At 31.6% G+C, this 19512-nt stretch overlaps 2 protein-coding genes and 1 long non-coding RNA gene across 30 annotated transcripts in view; 2 read left to right on the top strand and 1 right to left on the bottom strand.

Annotated features, from left to right (window-relative positions):
• Window positions 1-6603, bottom strand: part of sw (cytoplasmic dynein 1 intermediate chain short wing) — a 36540-nt gene extending 29937 nt beyond the window's left edge. For 15 of the 28 annotated variants that reach the window (XM_074113569.1, XM_074113588.1, XM_074113644.1 and 12 more), the window contains exons 1-5: window positions 6399-6594; window positions 5840-5996; window positions 5113-5206; window positions 4131-4230; window positions 2289-2407 (exon numbers count right to left, since the gene is read on the bottom strand). In XM_074113569.1, coding sequence (XP_073969670.1) covers window positions 2289-2407; window positions 4131-4230; window positions 5113-5206; window positions 5840-5947 — 421 coding nt within the window. In that variant the 5' untranslated portion in view covers window positions 5948-5996; window positions 6399-6594. Of the gene's footprint in view, window positions 1-2288; window positions 2408-4130; window positions 4231-5112; window positions 5207-5839; window positions 5997-6398 lie in introns of all 28 variants that reach the window. The other 13 variants (XM_074113587.1, XM_074113597.1, XM_074113633.1 and 10 more) reach the window with 4 other exon arrangements.
• LOC141447220 (uncharacterized) overlaps window positions 1-19512 on the top strand; it is a 111093-nt gene that overhangs the window by 86440 nt on the left and 5141 nt on the right. The gene's annotated exons all lie outside the window — the stretch shown is intronic.
• Window positions 6922-12942, top strand: LOC141446736 (polyubiquitin-C). Its single transcript, XM_074113457.1, has 2 exons — window positions 6922-7079; window positions 9864-12942. The coding sequence occupies exon 2, from the start codon at window positions 9868-9870 to the stop codon at window positions 12835-12837; it is 2970 nt and encodes a 989-aa protein (XP_073969558.1). The 5' UTR covers window positions 6922-7079; window positions 9864-9867; the 3' UTR covers window positions 12838-12942.

The following is a 19512-nucleotide window of genomic DNA, read 5'->3' as shown; positions in this document are numbered from 1 at the left end:
CTATATACGAGTCACAAATATATTTTTTATATTGTTAGTTTTAAAAAAACGTAACATGAAAAATTTCAAACATATTCAATGAATTATTTGCAAATTTGTTTAAAAATCCTAATAATTATTATGAAAGTAAGTAAAATATTTTAAAAGTATACTTAAATAAATAAATACATTAAAAATGAAGAAAAACTACATAAAAATCAATCATACGATACTATTATCCTAACCAATAGTAAGAGTAAGCAATAAAATATTAGTTGATGAGTCTTTTTCCTACTAACGTTTAGCAACCTTTACCAAAGAGAATTTGAAGTTCTTACAAGCAAGACAAATGCATCTAAATGAAATATATTGCACTTACATTTAAACTGTAAATATAATTCTCATTTATTTGATGATCAGAGCGTAACATTTTTTTTTTATTTAAAGATTTTAACTTTACTATTTAACATGAGTAGAAATAAATATTAAACTACTTGATAAAAATTTAAAAATTCAAATAAATAACGAGGGAGAAACCCAACTATGACAGTGATACAGTTTTACTGCAATGGAACTTGTTTATGAATTCCAAGCAAGAAATCTAAAAATATAGTGTTATTTCTGAAAAACTGAGTATTAAATATATTAGATAGTCCTCCGAAAATACATTTCCTACAAATTATCTTTTCAAATTGAGAATGACCAGTGAAAGAGATATGGGGAAGGATGCTGCTTCTGATCGATTTCGTCTTTTAACTTGTGCTAAATTGCTGAAAACTTTAGTTATATAACAAAGATGCCTGAATGAAAACTACTGTTTCTACGAAATCTGATAATTAAAATTTTTAAATTACTCTCACTGGTTGGCAACGTCACAAAAATGTTCCCACTGTTTCTAAATTGTTCATATTCTCCACCTTAAAAACCTTATCTCTCCAGGGTGGAGATATTTACGGTTTCTAACTGGGTAAGGGTTCCAGTTTGCCTTTAGCCACGTCTGTCGCGTTAAATTTGATTCGGTTACGCATATTTCTCCAGTGTCATACATTCCTTTCAACCTAATCATCACATTTACTTTTTGTTAATTATTTATTTTCTTACTTAACTGAGATTATTCGGGCGAAACCTCATTTACTTTAATTTTGTATGTTACTTCATAGTCAGCACTATTTTTCGTTAGCTTATTGTTTTTCTAGAAGTATTAAAACTGTCCGGTTGGGTTGATCGTCAAAAACTGCACAAAAAAGTAACGTTTAAAAGTTAACTGCGTTTAAAAGTTAAGTAACTTAACTTAGTAAGTTTAAACTGCGTTTAAAAGTTAAGTAACTGCGTAACGTTTAAAAACACCTAACAAACTTTAATATTTTGCAACATTACTATTACTATCAATTAATCTTAATATTTATTATCTTGATTTTTTGTGACCTCTTAAAGTTATTTAATATAGTTAACGGACTATCTTAAAACATAGCATTGCAGTCCTTTTTAAGGGTTTTTATACTTCAAAAAGTAACACTGACCAATCCTAATGATAATTCGGGTCATATATATATAAATATAAATTTATATATATATATATATATATATATATATATATATATATATATATATATATATATATATATAAATTTATACACTTGATGAACCGAGATGAATTGAGAGGAGAAATGAAGAAAGGATTAGAATTATTGCATTACTATTAAATAATAAAATAAAATAATAATAGTATAGTCGCATTTGGCATTTAAATCCTTAGCTTTAAACAAAAATAAAAATATGTATTTCAGATGAAAAAATAAACGTATAAAAATAAATGGATATTCCCAAAGCGTGCTAGCAAGGGTTGTTTCGTGAAAGTTAAATTGAAGTTAGCGGAGAATTTCCTTAAAATTCATTTTTCTTTGAACTTTCAATTTCAAATTGATCACTGTAATTGATTAATGTTTCGCTGCTATAGTACTAAAGTTAAGTTAGAAATTAACTATTACGCTCTGATCAATAAACAATTAATTCCCACAATTCCAAAAGTATTTAATTTTGTCTTCATTATAATTCGTAACTTTAAATTTTATTAATTATTTTTGGAGTAGGAAATCCGCAGCTTATTAAGAGATAAATTACTTTAAATTTAGCGAGAATCTCAACTGGTTTGTAATCCAAAAAAAAATATTATTATATATATTCTTTTCTAATTGCTTTAATTAAATTAATTAATTTTTGTTATTTAACAAAAATTAGGCAATAATTACATTTTTATCCGACTAATTTCAAACATAATTTTATGTTTACCTGCCAACCATGAAACTCACCGTCTCTTTCATTTGAAGTATGAGCAGTTTGAGTTTGTTTCGTGTATGTCACAGTTTCTTTTGGCGGAATGCTTGTAGACTGTACACTCACAACTGACAATTGCGGCGTTTTCTTCCTGCTAATATTAATTTTAACGATATTATTTTAACCAAAAGCAAAAGTAAAAGTAATAAATAATCAATTAGTTTAGTAAGAAGTAAAAAGTAAAGTGATGCTTAAATTTTTCAGGCAGGCTAAACATCTAACTACTTTAATTAAACGTTCATTAGGAGTCGTGGGAGGAGGCGGATAGCAAACATATTTCACGATAAATTCCCTTTATTAATATTTTTAAATAAAATCCAGGTTCCGAATCAGGAATCGAATTCAGTACCGTAATACACATTAGCTTAGCAGGCCTTTAATAGGAAATCTTAATGTATAATTTTTGATGAAGTTCAGAGAGCCCAGATTATGTGGAAATACCTATGTAAGTTTTAATTTTAAACTTTAGAAAAAGAATTACTGGCAATGAACAGATAATATTCTCTAATTTATAAAAATAGAGGCAGAATGAAAAGTGAGTATAAAGATATACATCTGTAGCTTTTACTTTATTAAGTCCCGCAATTAGCCATCCATAAAGGGTATCAACTTTGTCGATTCACTTAGATAATCTTGAGCCGATAAAATACTCAGGAGTGAATCCATAACAGTAGACAAGGATGAAACCATCATCCACCACATATTGCATATAGGCAGATAGTATAAAAAAGTCACGCATATAACTTATATTTTCACTGTTTTTTGAGGAAGTTTAGTATGACTGATTAGGACTGATCAGAGAACTTTCCCAGTATCTGATCTGGACTTAGTCAATGGGTCCTATTGATACTTCTCTGCTTTTAATTTGTGTGAGTGTAGTAAGAGTTATATTAGTCCTTATTACTCGAAGAGAGAGGCATACATTCTATAAGCAATGCAAAGTTTGATTATGCGGGCGATGTGCTCTTAATGGCATTAATTAAATCGGCACTGGAAAGATTTTTTAAAAAACCGCTAATATGCTTAAATAAAAAAAAAGAAGTATAAATGTATGATGGCAAATGTACAGAAATAATTTTCTCCAATTTCTAAAAAACAGAGATGAAACGTAAGTATAGAGGAATAAATCTGAATCAGATATGTGTAATAACCGTATCTTCTTTTTTTTAATTTATTGTTAACACATTTTAAAGCTAATAATTTGGGGAACAGATACTTTCCTAAAGCAAGCATATACTGTTTTATCAAAACATTTTTATGTCATCTGCCCCTCCAGATAATGGTACAACCATTCTATGAATTCCATGAATCTATGGAGAGTGTAAAAAAACACGTTTTATATTTATACTACTTTCCTCAGAATTAATCAGTGTGAATAATCTGGTATAAACCTTTTTACTAAATGACAAACACTGAAAAATTCATTAATAATTCATACCGATGGAAAGGTAGGACAGCTCATTCTGAGTAAATGAAATTTGTCTTTTAGCACGCCTCAAATTACAACTTTCTTCTAGTTTTGAAGTAAATTTAAGTTTTATCTTTCAATAATAATTAACTGGAGTCAGTAGTTAGCATCAACTGGAAAAGGTTGGCACAACATAAAAAATTAAGGAAGAAACTGGGAGAGGCCTTTGTCTAGAAGTGGGCTTAGTTTACAAAAATTTAAAATGTTTTTTAATAATTTCATTTATGTTTCATTAAAGTTTATATTTTAGTTAGAAGGATTTTGTATCTTATTAAATAAAATATTAATTGTGTAAATACTTATTTATTTAATGTTTAACACGAATTCACAAAAAAAAAAGCTTATTTACCCAGGTGTCTGCGTAAGGATACTTGTATCTGGAGTTCCTGTCATACTTCCTGTATCTGGGCTGTTTAATGAGGGTACTAAAGTTAAGCTGGACAATACATCTGTAATCCAATTAAAATCACAAATTAATCAATTAAAAATAAACACATTACAACTTCATATACGTTCCTAAACAAAATCAAAATGTAAGACAGATTCTTCGCTACTTTCTCATATTAAATTCTTATTATAGTTGTTAGGAATGTAGTCTTCGGATTTTCAGCAAATTTAGAATTTTAGCCATACTTTTAATTTACAGCAACAAATGCAGGTGATATTCAAGGGAAACAATTTATCATTTTTATTCGTCCGTCAGCTTGCCGCGTGGTGACTTTTGTTGAGGCTTCTTGCTATCCAGTTCGCAAATCTAATCTTGATCATCAGTAAAAGAAATTACGTGTTAATTTGTAAAAGTAATTTAAGATTCTAGTTCCAAATTATAAGAGTAAAATCTATTGCTCATTAACTAAGTGAAAGATTTTTTAGTTTATCACCTCAGTAAAAACTGAAACATAGTTTCACGATAGTGTTTCATGGAGTTCATTAATCCTAATGAACAAGGTGAGGCCGAAAATAATTGTTTTGGTGCAAATTCAAGTAGATGTGTTTAACGACTACCCACCTTACTAAGATAATTTAGGTAACAAGATATCATTCAATTCACGATGTTACCGGAATAACAATATATCGTGTGAAGCTGGTAATCATCTGCTCGTAACAAGTTCATAAACTGAAATATTCAAGACTGATAATGCGCGGGAAAAAAAAAACAATATGTCAGTAGCTTACGATAAAAAGGGTATACCAAAACTAAAATCACTAAGTATCCCCTCTCAAAACCCAACTGACTCTTAATCTTATGAACTTAATTAATCATGCAATTAAAAAGAAATCATTTCAAATTTTATCTAATAAAGTTAAAAATTATGTTACCAATTAATTACCTGAAACAGGAGCTATTCCCAAAGAGGATAACATTTCATCAACCTTGCGCTGGTCCTTATCGGGATTAGGTTTTCGCAAAGCGGCCTCCTCAGCCTACAAGAGCAGCATGTATTCGTTATTTTATAATTATAAGCATGAGTGATGTACAGTAGACAAAAGTGAGGGTATATAATAGAGTTGATGGAATATCGTAGACTAGAAAAGGTATCGTTAATCTCAAAGAACAATGTTTGATTGAAAAGAAAAGTTCGAACGAAATGAATAAAAATTGTCTAGTACGCAAATTCAAGTAGCTGCAATCAGCGAACAGTCTTTGGATTCTTAGGTGATTAATGTAACCAAAAGGATTTTGGGATCCTCATGCCTTCATATTTTTGCAATTAAAGGCGCCGTACTAATGGCAGACTATGTTCAGTTCTTTATTTTTACTTGAAACGTTTATCTGGGAAATTTATTTAAGAAGAGTTCGTTTATCGGGTAAATTTATTCGAGCAGAGTTCTAAAAAAAAAAGGTAAAGTCAAACAGTCTTGTAAATTATTAATTCAAAGTACTGTACATAAAACGTCAAACTAAAGTTCACAGTTTGAAGAACGTAGTGGAGCAGGTATGCCACGAAGTTATCAATAACTGTTAATATAGAATTCAGTAATAGGTCTATTTCTCTTAAGATAATTATTAATGAATGCTGTCACTAAATACTCATGATAATAAATATTATAACGTACATCTCTTTGCTCTCTTTCTCTTCTTCTTCTTTCTTTCTCTTCTCTAAACGCCTGAAGTTTGGCCTTTTTCTTTTCTAATTCAGCCTTCCGATCAGACATAGTTGACATACTTATAGTACTTATAGGTAATTAAATTAAAAGATGTCTCTTTGAAATTCTGAAAAAATACATGATATAAGTAACTCATAATAAAACAATGAAAATCAATAAATCTTTGCAGTAACTTTATGTGAGAGATTATCTCTTTATAATAATTAAAGTCACTTATGATTTTAATGTAATACTAGTGAAGGTTTATACTCTAATGCGAACTAGTTAAAAACCATTGAATTCTGCAGCTAATATAGGACAATAGCTTAACGAAATGGCAACTTAGCGAGACGGATAATACGTCATTAAATTTTTTTGTGATATGGTTTCATGTTAGAAACATATCGCCTACTTAAACCAACTAAATAATCCACAAAAAAAATCTGCCTTTTCAACTAATTAATAGGTTCAGTTTTTATAACAAAGATTATGATAACCCTTTAAATAAAAAGTGAAATATATTACTTACAAATAATTAAATGTAAAACCTATCATAAATAAATAAGTATCCTAATTACACATGTTAATACCCTAATTACAATAAGTTTGATAAAGAATTCTAAAGGTGATGTTTACAGTAACCGCACCATTATCCAGAACCCTGTGTTTAGTGACCAAGGTCATTTGTCACACTTTCCACAATCAGCCATTTTAAAAATACCATTTGTCCACCATTTTCTATAACTAAAAATATTTAATATCAAGGAGTAAAAATATAACAGATATTTATTTGTATTTCTGCTTCCAAAAATTATGCAATTATATTTCTACAATTAAGATGCAATATTTCCAAAAATTACTTAAGAGAGTTTATGTATAAGTTGTAAAAGTAATGCATTTGACAATTTTTATTTAAAAAAATAATCATTTTTATTTCATCAATAATAATAAATTTGGTATTATTTAAATAATAAAATAATTTAAAAATGTACAGATTATTTGCTTAAATTGTTCATTTTTTTTTCATTTTTTTTTGGTTTTAGAGGCACTGCAAGTTTATCAGCCAATAGAATAGTGCCAACATATAGAAGTTCTGACGTCACCGGAAAATCGATAGCTCCGTAATGCCTTATAGGTGATCCCAGTGCGTGTTCTCGCCATTGCAGTCTCAACCCTAAGTGGAGTGCAGTACACGTTATAATTAAAAAAAGTAAGTAGTTTAAAATTATTTTGTTTTTACTTAGTTAAGTATAATTTCTCGAATTGTAATTCTAGCATTTGTGTGTTCATGAAATAATTTTGTAATATTGTTTAAATAGGAAGTTGATTTTGTAAATGTTCAGTTGTGACCTCAAGTACTCATTAAATTGTTGCGTAATAACGTTCTTGCGACTATACTTTGAATTTTATATAAAAAATATTTTTATTTGTTGCCTTACTTGTAATTCTGATAAATTTTACCGTTCTTATTTGATTTAACTCGCTATTGATTTCTGAAGCAGCCATGTTGGAATAAATTTGACTCAAATCCGAATCAGTTTTTTTTTAAATTGTTGGAAATATGTTTTTTTTTTTTTTTTTTTTTTTGGCGCATCAACAGCTGAGGTTATTAGCGCCCGGAGCTTTTTTCAGTGCACTGCCGGCCTCCGGACAGTGTTCTCTCGTTACAGACAACACTGTCCATCACCGGACAGTGAGCTGTAAGAAGCTCCTAGGAAGAGAAAATCTAAGGGTCAGCTGCTGGAGGAAATATGTTTATTTTGACACTAAATTCGTTGTTTATATGAATTTAAATTACATTGAGAGCTTGAGACTTCAGTAGAGAAAGTTGCAAAAAACTCTTAACAAAAAATTGTACTTTAATCTTTAGTAGCTTATTGGGGCGAAGGTCATTTACATATTTCACCTGTCCAATATGCTTGTCGGAGGGCCTCACCTTGTTAATAGCTGTTGATACATTTAACATAATACTGTGTAACTTTTCTCCAACACTGAATTGAAATTAGGTCAGTTAGGAAGATAAAGGATAGATGGGATATCTTAAAGCTCAGTAAAATGGAAAACTATAAAAGTAGAACTGTGAAATATTTTTTCTTAGAAAATTTATTTACAAATTGGGAAACAAGGTCTGCAAGTTTCGATACTAACAATGGCCGACACCCCTTCCAACCGCTAACCATTCTACGTAAGCACATCAGGTTTAGCCTTATAGCCACATACTAGATTATCGATTACCTTCGCGCACCAATTGTACTTATTCTTGCTTAGGGATATGTTGCAATCGTTTTGAGAGGCCCCTAAGTGCGTAAAAGTAGATTTTGAAAATGTGTGTATGAATGAATTACATTAGAATGAACGCTACCAGTAGACCTGACGCAACCTTGCGGTCAAAATCCGTTATCCCAAATACTACTGAGCGGATTTGTAACTTTTTTGAGATTTTCTTATTATTGACTCCAGCGATTTTCTTTAATGTCATCATATAGTGTACGCGTGGTGTTTACAATTTCCATTTCTGAGCCACGCATATCGCAATAATCCCTGTTCACATTTCAAAATGTTTATCTCCATTATTTATCACACCTGCTCATGCTCTTGCAATCCACTTCTTAAGTTTCAGGAATATATTAGTCATTCTTGCAGGGAAACTTGTGTTAAATGTTTTTATTTAAATAATTGTTTTGGAAATATTTTTTTGTGTTCGAGAGATTTCTATAAACTCAAAAACTCGAGAATTGTTAGAATTGGATGGTTACATCAGACATTCTTCATTTAATTCCGTCACGCATTATTTTGCAACAATTAATCTATTTTCAATACGAATATAAGTAGGTTCTATTGCACCATGTTAACAAATATGTCAACAGTCACTGCAAAAATTACCTTTTTTTTTTTTTTTGAATAGGAAACAGTCGTTCTACCAAAATTTACTATTTAGCATTTTTTTTTTTTCAATAACTGCAGTAATGATTATCTTCATACTTATTAATTGCTCCTCGTAGCCCTTCAGCTTTTATTTGAAACATTTTACCAGAAAAATTTCTTTAAGTTTTTTTTTTTTTTTTAGGAGTGCTCGTTTAGTGTTACATAATTTTCGAAAATTTTTAGTTAAATATTTGTATTACTTACGTTGCAAGGGGCTGGTGTTTGTCTTTAGTGGTTATGATGCGTTGCTTTGTAAGTGGGGGATGCCATGTATAGTACTTTTAATTTGTTACAAAAATGTTAGATGATACCTAATTGGTAATTGGACTTATAAAATGGGCGATTTTTTAAAATCTTGAATGGCTTAGTATACTGTTAATTTTTGGTCATTATAATTGATTGGAAAACTATTATGCTGGATTCCGAGTTCGAAGAACGTTTCTCATTTGAAAAAATTATCTACTAAACAGGTTTTCAATTTTTTGTCATTCAAATTTAGTATTTCATTACCCATAGATAGATTTGTACTTTTATTCCATAATTTTCCTGTTAAATTCTTTTTTGTATAGTTCTGAATTTTTTCTTAATCGTTAACTTTTTTAACTTAGTTGTTCATAAAATCGTAGTAGGAAATTTAAGGATCTAATTTAGTAATCAAATTCGTGCGCCCCACCCGGAATTTTTTTCCAATTAACTTAAATGAAACGTTTATAAAGTTGGGGTAATTTAGTTTTACACATTATTTTCTAATATAAATATACATATTTGTTTCCAATGTGCAATATAGCCCTTTATAGTAAAGAAAATGCTCATCCAAACATATTAAAAAAATGTTTTAAATAAATTTTAGTCCTCAAATACGAGTTTACTAAAAGTAAGACAGACTCGAGATCTCGCAATAGTAAAAACTTTTGCTATAGAAGTACTTCGTGAGTTTTACCTTGGTAAAATACGAAGGTTTTTATGAAGATTTATAAAAGTATAAGCCCTTGCTTGAATATTAAAATATGCTAAAATATACGTCCAAAGGCCTAATTGTGCACTAATAGCTGTTTAATTGGTGTTTCAGGAAAATGCAGATCTTCGTAAAAACGTTGACGGGGAAGACAATAACTCTTGAAGTTGAGCCTTCAGATACTATTGAAAACGTAAAGGCTAAAATTCAAGATAAGGAAGGAATCCCTCCTGATCAGCAACGATTAATTTTTGCTGGAAAGCAGTTGGAAGATGGTCGTACCCTATCCGATTACAATATACAGAAGGAGTCCACGTTGCATTTGGTTCTTCGACTCAGAGGTGGAATGCAGATCTTCGTCAAGACCCTTACAGGAAAAACGATTACACTTGAAGTTGAACCTTCTGACACAATCGAAAATGTTAAGGCTAAAATTCAAGATAAAGAAGGAATTCCGCCAGACCAACAAAGATTAATCTTCGCCGGAAAGCAGTTAGAAGATGGCCGCACTCTTTCAGATTATAATATTCAGAAAGAATCTACTCTACATCTTGTACTCAGACTAAGAGGAGGAATGCAAATTTTTGTAAAAACCCTGACTGGAAAAACTATTACTCTTGAAGTTGAGCCGTCAGATACAATAGAGAACGTAAAGGCTAAAATCCAGGATAAAGAAGGAATTCCACCCGACCAACAAAGATTAATCTTCGCCGGAAAGCAGTTAGAAGATGGCCGCACTCTTTCAGATTATAATATTCAGAAAGAATCTACTCTACATCTTGTACTCAGACTAAGAGGAGGAATGCAAATTTTTGTAAAAACCCTGACTGGAAAAACTATTACTCTTGAAGTTGAGCCGTCAGATACAATAGAGAACGTAAAGGCTAAAATCCAGGATAAAGAAGGAATTCCACCCGACCAACAAAGATTAATCTTCGCCGGAAAGCAGTTAGAAGATGGCCGCACTCTTTCAGATTATAATATTCAGAAAGAATCTACTCTACATCTTGTACTCAGACTGAGAGGAGGAATGCAAATTTTTGTGAAAACTCTGACTGGAAAAACAATTACTCTTGAAGTGGAGCCCTCTGATACTATTGAAAATGTAAAAGCCAAAATCCAGGATAAGGAAGGAATCCCACCAGATCAGCAGCGTCTTATTTTTGCTGGAAAGCAGTTGGAAGATGGCCGAACTCTATCTGATTACAATATTCAAAAGGAGTCCACCCTTCATTTAGTTCTTCGTCTTAGAGGTGGTATGCAGATATTCGTCAAAACGTTAACCGGAAAAACCATCACCTTAGAAGTAGAACCATCTGATACAATTGAAAATGTGAAAGCTAAAATTCAAGATAAAGAAGGTATTCCACCAGATCAACAGAGGTTGATCTTTGCAGGCAAGCAGTTGGAAGATGGTCGCACACTGTCTGATTACAATATACAGAAAGAGTCCACGTTGCATTTGGTTCTTCGTCTCAGAGGTGGAATGCAGATCTTCGTTAAGACTCTTACAGGAAAGACTATTACTCTTGAAGTAGAACCTTCTGACACAATTGAAAATGTAAAAGCGAAGATTCAAGATAAGGAAGGAATACCACCTGACCAGCAAAGGTTGATTTTCGCTGGGAAACAGTTAGAAGATGGGCGCACCCTTTCTGATTACAATATTCAGAAAGAATCAACTCTTCATCTTGTCTTAAGACTGAGAGGAGGAATGCAGATATTTGTTAAGACCTTAACTGGAAAGACCATTACCTTAGAAGTGGAACCGTCTGACACGATAGAAAATGTGAAAGCTAAAATTCAAGATAAAGAAGGTATTCCACCAGATCAACAGAGATTGATCTTTGCAGGCAAGCAGTTGGAAGATGGTCGCACTCTGTCTGACTACAATATCCAGAAAGAATCTACTTTACATCTTGTACTAAGGCTTAGAGGAGGAATGCAAATTTTTGTGAAAACTCTGACTGGAAAAACTATTACTCTTGAAGTTGAGCCGTCTGATACAATAGAGAACGTAAAGGCTAAAATCCAGGATAAAGAAGGAATTCCACCAGATCAGCAGCGTCTTATTTTTGCTGGAAAGCAGTTAGAAGATGGCCGAACTCTATCTGATTACAATATTCAAAAGGAGTCCACCCTTCATTTGGTTCTTCGGCTCAGAGGGGGTATGCAGATCTTTGTGAAGACTCTTACAGGAAAGACCATTACACTTGAAGTTGAACCATCTGACACTATCGAAAATGTTAAGGCCAAAATTCAAGATAAAGAAGGAATTCCACCAGACCAACAAAGGTTAATCTTCGCCGGAAAGCAGCTAGAAGATGGCCGCACTCTCTCAGATTATAATATCCAGAAAGAATCAACTCTACATCTTGTACTCAGACTGAGAGGAGGAATGCAAATTTTCGTGAAAACTCTGACTGGAAAAACAATTACTCTTGAAGTTGAGCCCTCTGATACTATTGAAAATGTTAAAGCCAAAATCCAGGATAAGGAAGGAATCCCACCAGATCAGCAGCGTCTTATTTTTGCTGGAAAGCAGTTGGAAGATGGCCGAACTCTATCTGATTACAATATTCAAAAGGAGTCCACCCTTCATTTAGTTCTTCGTCTTAGAGGTGGTATGCAGATATTCGTGAAAACTTTAACAGGAAAAACGATTACCTTAGAAGTAGAACCTTCTGATACAATTGAAAATGTAAAAGCTAAGATTCAAGATAAGGAAGGAATCCCTCCCGATCAGCAAAGGTTGATTTTCGCTGGGAAACAGTTGGAAGATGGTCGAACTCTTTCTGATTATAACATTCAGAAAGAGTCAACATTGCATCTTGTCCTTAGACTTCGAGGAGGTATGCAAATATTTGTGAAAACTTTGACTGGAAAAACCATTACTCTTGAAGTTGAACCATCTGACACTATTGAAAATGTGAAAGCGAAAATTCAAGACAAGGAAGGAATACCACCTGACCAGCAAAGGTTGATTTTCGCAGGGAAACAATTGGAAGATGGTCGCACCTTGTCAGATTATAATATTCAGAAGGAATCAACTTTACATCTAGTACTGAGATTGCGTGGCGGAAACTAAATTAAAGCATTCCTAAATTATATTTGCTCTTTACATTCTTCATTTTTTTCATCATTTTTTCTATTTTGTTATGGTAGCAAAAAATATATACCCATTTAAGCATTACTGAATTGAGTTTTTTTTATTCCATTTTCTTTCTTTTTTTCAATAAACAGGAAGTTTTCCAGATAAACTTCAGTCTTGTCCTAATTAGGTTTTTCTTAAAGTAAAAATCTGTAATACTAAACGTGTGAACATTTTATTTCCATTTAAAATTTATCCATCATAATATGCTTGATTATTGTTGATTCTAAAGTAGACGGAGACTTGTTAGATTAACGCGTTTAAAAAAAATAAATTGAGCAGCAAGCTTCTTCCTTCACGTCTTTTGGTGGGTATAAAGGTTATATGCTAATGCACTAAAAGCATTAAGGATTAAAATAGCTGGGCGGGATCTGTGCCTCATAGCACCGCAACCAAAATAGTGGCGCTTATTGTGCCATCCCTCTTAAATGCTATAAAAAATTATTTTAAATATTCAAGAGCTATCAGTTTTATTATGAATGAATAGAAGTAAAAGTACATCTACTCAATAGTTTAAGGAAACTGGTTCCTCCGGTTAAGCATTTTGATGAAAACCAATTTGTTGGTACTAGACCAAATTTAACATTTAAACTCAGAGGCTGGTTACCATAAATCGGTGATGTCAAGCTCGTGTCAGAAAGAACGAGTATATTTCTAGGGTAGTCTTCTTGGACGGGATGCAGCCTTACAGACCTAACGTAAGTACTATGAAGTAGTTGTACTAAAAAGCTTTATTTAAATACACAATATAAAAATAAAATGACAAAATTTAAAATGAAAGCTTAAAAGGCATGGTATAATAACCGTCTGCCAGGAGTTATATTAAAATAAACTCAAAAACTAAAAAAAGAAAAGCTGCCAAAATATGAATATAAAAAAAATTACATAAGCGAAAATAATACAATAAATAATGAGGAATAAGAACATAATTAAAAATAATACCCTAATTAAACCAAATTACATTTACTTCTTAATAATTAAATTCCGAAACTAACAAATTTCTATATCGACTGGCTACATTAACATATTTACATAGGCTGTCCTAGTCTTTACCATTTAACGCATCCATCAGTTCTGCCTGTGTGAGCTCTCTTTTCCCTAAATACCTGATTCTAAATTCACTCAAAACAAGACAGACTGCAATGAAATGTTTTCCATCTTTTTGGTCTAGACTGCACAAGGAACATAAATGGCAACTCTCCTTACTGTATGGTCTAGAATTTAAGGTTTAACAATTCCCCTCTACCTTTTATTATAGTAAGTACTATGAAGTATGATTTAAGGCTGGTGTAGTAGGACTGTTGGGCGTAAATTGGTAAGTGGACTTATGATTTTTCTCGTCAGGGTTCTCTAGGACATAAGTGAAATGAGGCGGCCGATCGTTTTGTCCAAGGAGTGCCTGGACCTTCTTGAAATGCCTTTTGAGAGAGGCTTTTAAAAAAAGTGTGCACAATACATCGTGCAAGTAATGGAGGAAATTGAGATCAGACAGCCAATTTAGGTTGATATGTTAGTTCTTCTCGGACCAAATTGAGCTAACAAATGCATTTTATGAGCCTGGTGTTGAATAACCTGCAGATTCTGATGAGAAGATGAAACTGTTCGATTGGCCCAGGGTTCAGCTCTTTTAGAATGAAAATATATCTATTGTTGTGGTGTGTTGGATTGGCTTTCCAACCAATTCTTTCAGAAGGTAAACTAAAGTTTAAAATGACAAGACTGGGTGCTATTCAACGATGATAATAAATAGGTCTTTATTTAAATATTTACAAAATTACAATTTATATAACTACATAGTAATTGACAAATACTCATGGTCCATAGACTGTATGAAAGGTTGTCTCTACTTAACTTTATTCATTATTATATAAGAAAAAAATAAAATGAAATTTTCTCTATATATTAAGAGAAGGAAAAATAAATAAAAGAAAATACTACTGACTTTAAAGTAATAAGTGAAGCCAATCATATTCAAAACAACTTATATGTAGCTTACTTATATTGCGGGAATAAAGGGAAAAAATAAATATACCAATACATAATGGACTCGCAAATAAACCAAAAAAATCTGTGTTATAGAAATTTGTAGGAATTTTAAAAATTATAGAAATCATTTAAACTGCATACATTGTAAGCAACAATACTAAAATAGTTGGGTGGATTCATTCACCAGTATGTTCCCTACCTCTTGCTTGACTTTGTTGAAAGCTGGAATCACTGCGGGTGCGAAAAAGATCTTTAACAATATTTGAGAAAATTGACTGGAAGGTTTGAAAATTTTGCTTGATTTTTCTTAATTCTCTTTCTTGTATTCGGTTTCTTCAGATGTTCAGAGGCTCCTACTTCACTCAAACCTCCTTCATCCTCTTCATCCATTTCCTTACTAACCCTTCATCTTTACCTTCTACTATTTACGAATTCACTTTTTTAATTAGATCTGGGTACTAATAAAATTTGCCTTCTACTTCTTACAAGCCCATTTCTTCCCATCCCACTATTCTTTCCTAATTCTTTTAATTATGTATGAACTTGAATCAACTCTTTCCACTGAAACTTTCTCTTTATCTATATTTTTTGTTGTGTAAATGGTGTTTCGCTTAAGCTTACTGTCATTCTGGAGCACCTTCTTTTTCTTCAAGTTCGATACTAATGAGACAACCATAATTCTAGGCTTGTTGTCTCTTTCCCCGGTCTTCGAACACAATTTAAATAAACTTTACTTGTTAGGAAAGTCAAAACCGTATTGCATAAGCCTAAGGTAGCATTTTGTGACAAATCAGCATTTCTCTCCAACAATTTTATTTCCAAAAAATATGACGTTGTTCTGCCTCCTGGTAGATAAAACGATTTTTTGTTTTTTGTTTTTTTGCGATAGTAACTTAAAATTCTAAATTTCAATCTGAAAATCAATTATAAAATTATTTAAGTTATTTCATTAAAATAAAATAATATAACATTTAATTAAAACATGGCTTTAATATAAAATTTGGATGTCCTCAATTGAGAAATAAAAATTATTTAAAAAATCTAAAATCATAGCAACAGAGTTCTTTAATGAAAAATTAAATGACCTAATAAAAAGAAATTTCAATAAAATAATTGAATTTAAACGAATCATAGAGTAGTTTCTATCTGATCAGGCACTATTACGGAATTAAAATGAATGAAGGTAGGATAAAAGAAGGGTAATGTTTAGCAAATTTTACCAATCAGTGAATTGCACCAGTGTATTAAAAAAACAGAAGAAATGTAGTGTGGACTTATTATAAATTGGGATCACCACTTCGAGGCCGGCGTACCTCTATTATTTGTTAGAAACATTTTATGGAAAGCTGTGTTCTTCCGCCACCACTAATTTATTACTTTTCTGAGACTTACTTGACAGGTTACATGAACAGGTGAAAAACAATTCATTGAATGATGATTTTCAGATTAAATAAAAAAACCACAAATAATTCTTTGAATTGTAGGTTGGATTAATGTGCTCGGAGAGATTACGAGAAAAGGAAAAAACAGAAACTTTGTAAAATAACATAATGGAAAAATAGGAAAACTGGAACGGAAACAGAATAAATACTCACACTACTATCTTTTTTCACAGTTTACAATGTTTGCTTCATGGGAAAAGCACAAGGGAAGCAGTAGGAGGTGCTTGGAAATAACAAAGGAAGACTCCCCACCGATCTGCCTAGATCAACAGCTGTGGCATGCTTTAGATTATTGACGGGGCATGATTACCTTCAGAAGCATCTCCACCGAATTGGCAGTAAGGACAGTAGTATCTGTGTGCTTTGTGGAGATGTTATGAACGGTCCGCACCTGCTAGCATGCTCTCAACTGCAGGATGTCCGGGACAATATGCTCACGGACCCACACAAAAAAAATAATATTTTATATTGGGGTGCCAGACGTCGCATGGCCGAAGTAGCCATTGACCGTGAAGGCGTAGGTTAAAAAAAAAAAAAGGTTTGCTTCATATTAACTTCAATGTTTTAGCTTCAGTGTTGGTTTACTAAAAATAATGAGTTGCGAAACGAATCCAAATAGAAGAACTTATTAAACTAAAAATAAAGGATTTAATTATTCATTTTTAAACTTTTACAACTATATGGCATACGAAGAAATATGTTACTTTTACTTTTTTAGCACATTTTAAGAAGCGTCAACATTTTAGTTTATGGAATAAGAAGTCTTTTTCAGTGCAATGCCAACAACCGAGCCTTGTTCTCTTGTTGCGGGGGAGATATAAAGCTACAAGAAAGAGAATATCTAAGATAGATCTTTCCGTGCTCATAGTCCTTATAAAACATTTCTTAATCTAAATAGTTTTTGAGGAATAGTTTTATGAAACTGGATAGTAAACATATTTCTGGGACCAGCAGTATGGGAATTAAATACATAGTTGCTTAGAGAAATTTAATTGGAAACTAGATTATTGGGATTTGAAATACGGAAGCTGATCAATAACATATAAAAATATGCACGAATGTGATGACAGGAGGTCACTACCAATAATTGAATCACTATCTTAAAGATACGACTTGGTCAAAAGCTATTTTCTTGGGCTCAAGTGACCGTGCCATCTTACTAAGAACTAAATTGAAAATTTAGAAGGATATCCCCTTTTACTGGCTAAAAGTAGTAAATTTAATATATACGTTTCTACTTTATTTATGTATCTTGCGAAATATCAGCGGAACTCGAGCAATGCACGAAATATGGTTATAAGTAATATACAAAAATATTGAGTAATTCCTACTGATTTTATGAAAGAAATGTGACCGTAAATTAGACTTAAATGAATCAATAGAAGGAAGCTTATCCCTACCATTCAGACAGAACTATCCTACGAATCATTTTTCAGGAAATAGGTTACTAATAAAGTTATCCAAGTGTATGAACTGAGCATACGAAGTTTAAAAAGATGGTTGGAGATGATTTCAAAAAATCCCAGTAAACAGAAAAATCTAAGTAACATGAATTTTGTTCACCAGCAGTTTATGTTATGATAATCTTTTTTCCACTTGTGTAACTTAAGCTTTATTACATTAGAAGAGCCATTGATATTTTCACGAATAATGCATGAATAATAGAGTTACTTCATATGATTAAATTTTAAATTTTCTGCAGATGCATAATTATGTTCCTGATATCTGTAAGTGTATTGAAAACAAATTATTAAAACTGTTAATATGACCTTTACTATAAAAACGTCATTATTACGTCAAGCGAAGTTCAAGCAATGCCTTGTGTTTTATGTAACTAAGACTATATTTTTAGAACTAGAACCTTCGCTGATTATAAACAGGAAAAGAAATTATTTTTGTCATTCAGTTTATAAAATGTTTCAACATTAATTTTGAGGAAAACATAGCTTTCGATAAATTCATTAGCAAATCATGATCTTTTTACTTTATCTAACTCAACTAATAAGAAAAAAATATTTTGTCCTTATGATTTTTCGATTTTGAATTTTTACAAGATATATTTGTTTTGAAATTTTGAGTCCGAAAAAGTGAGTTCATACAAATTGGTTTAGCAGTATTTGTAGAACAACTCAAAAACAGAAAATTCCAGAAAGTTTAGATTTATTATTTCGAATCGGTGCTACCAAGAGACCCGGTAATAGGCTTTTGGCCTACAAAAATCAATCAACTGGAAGTATTATTTTATTAAATAGATTTTTCAGTTTACTGGAGTTTACTGAAAACGGCTCCATCTTCTTAAAATGCTTCTTAGGGCAGTTCCGTAGGAGGGTTGGGGTTAAGCTTCTCTCTAATGAATCATTTAAGGTTAATGTGAGACCATACTTCTGGCGTAATACATAGAGAAAATTTATTGACAGATACTCTGGACGATTAACCTTTATACTGCCCTACCGGACAGTTTTAATTATTTGAGTGTCAGAGTTAGTTTTTTATTGCATCAAGCCTTTATTTTTTTTCTTTGCTTTGTTTACTTTCTCTTATCTATTCAGTGAGAAGGAATTGTAATCGAACAGATTTTCGATTGTGAATTTTCTTGGGAAATGTACGTTTTGAGATCTCCTGAGTCCGAAAAGGAGGTTTAAATTGGTCTATGGTGGGTATATATATATATATATATATATATATATATATATATATATATATATATATATATATATATATGTGTGTGTGTGAGAGAGAGAGGTTGTGTATTTATGTAGTACTAAGTTAAAACGAAAAATCGCACATAATTAAGTCTTCAATAGAGCATGCCACACACAATAAGGTGTGTTTGCCCATATCGGTCAACGGGAGTGCTATTTTACTCAATGATTTTTTCAAAATTGGTACCTACGATTTTAAACTCGGTGTACTAGTTGCTTATATGTATATCTATAATTTTTATTTGAAACATTTTTCTAAGAAATTAAGGGTTATAGACCACCATGAGTACAATATGAATTGTACTGCTACAATAATGCTTAAAGAAAACTGTTGGAGCCATTTTTGATCAAATCTCAAAAAAAAAAGTTACAAATCCGCTCAGTGAATTGGCATTTCCGATTAAAAGGAATTTTGATCGCTAGGTTGCTGCCTGTCAGGTCTCAATCCAATCAAAATGTACTTTCAGTTTTCAGCAGTTTAT

Source organism: Rhodnius prolixus, unplaced genomic scaffold, assembly GCF_049639745.1.
Source record: "Rhodnius prolixus isolate KJV_2025 unplaced genomic scaffold, Rpr scaffold_1, whole genome shotgun sequence".
Lineage (NCBI taxonomy): Eukaryota > Metazoa > Arthropoda > Insecta > Hemiptera > Reduviidae > Rhodnius > Rhodnius prolixus.
This window is presented reverse-complemented; position numbering and strand designations above follow the sequence as displayed.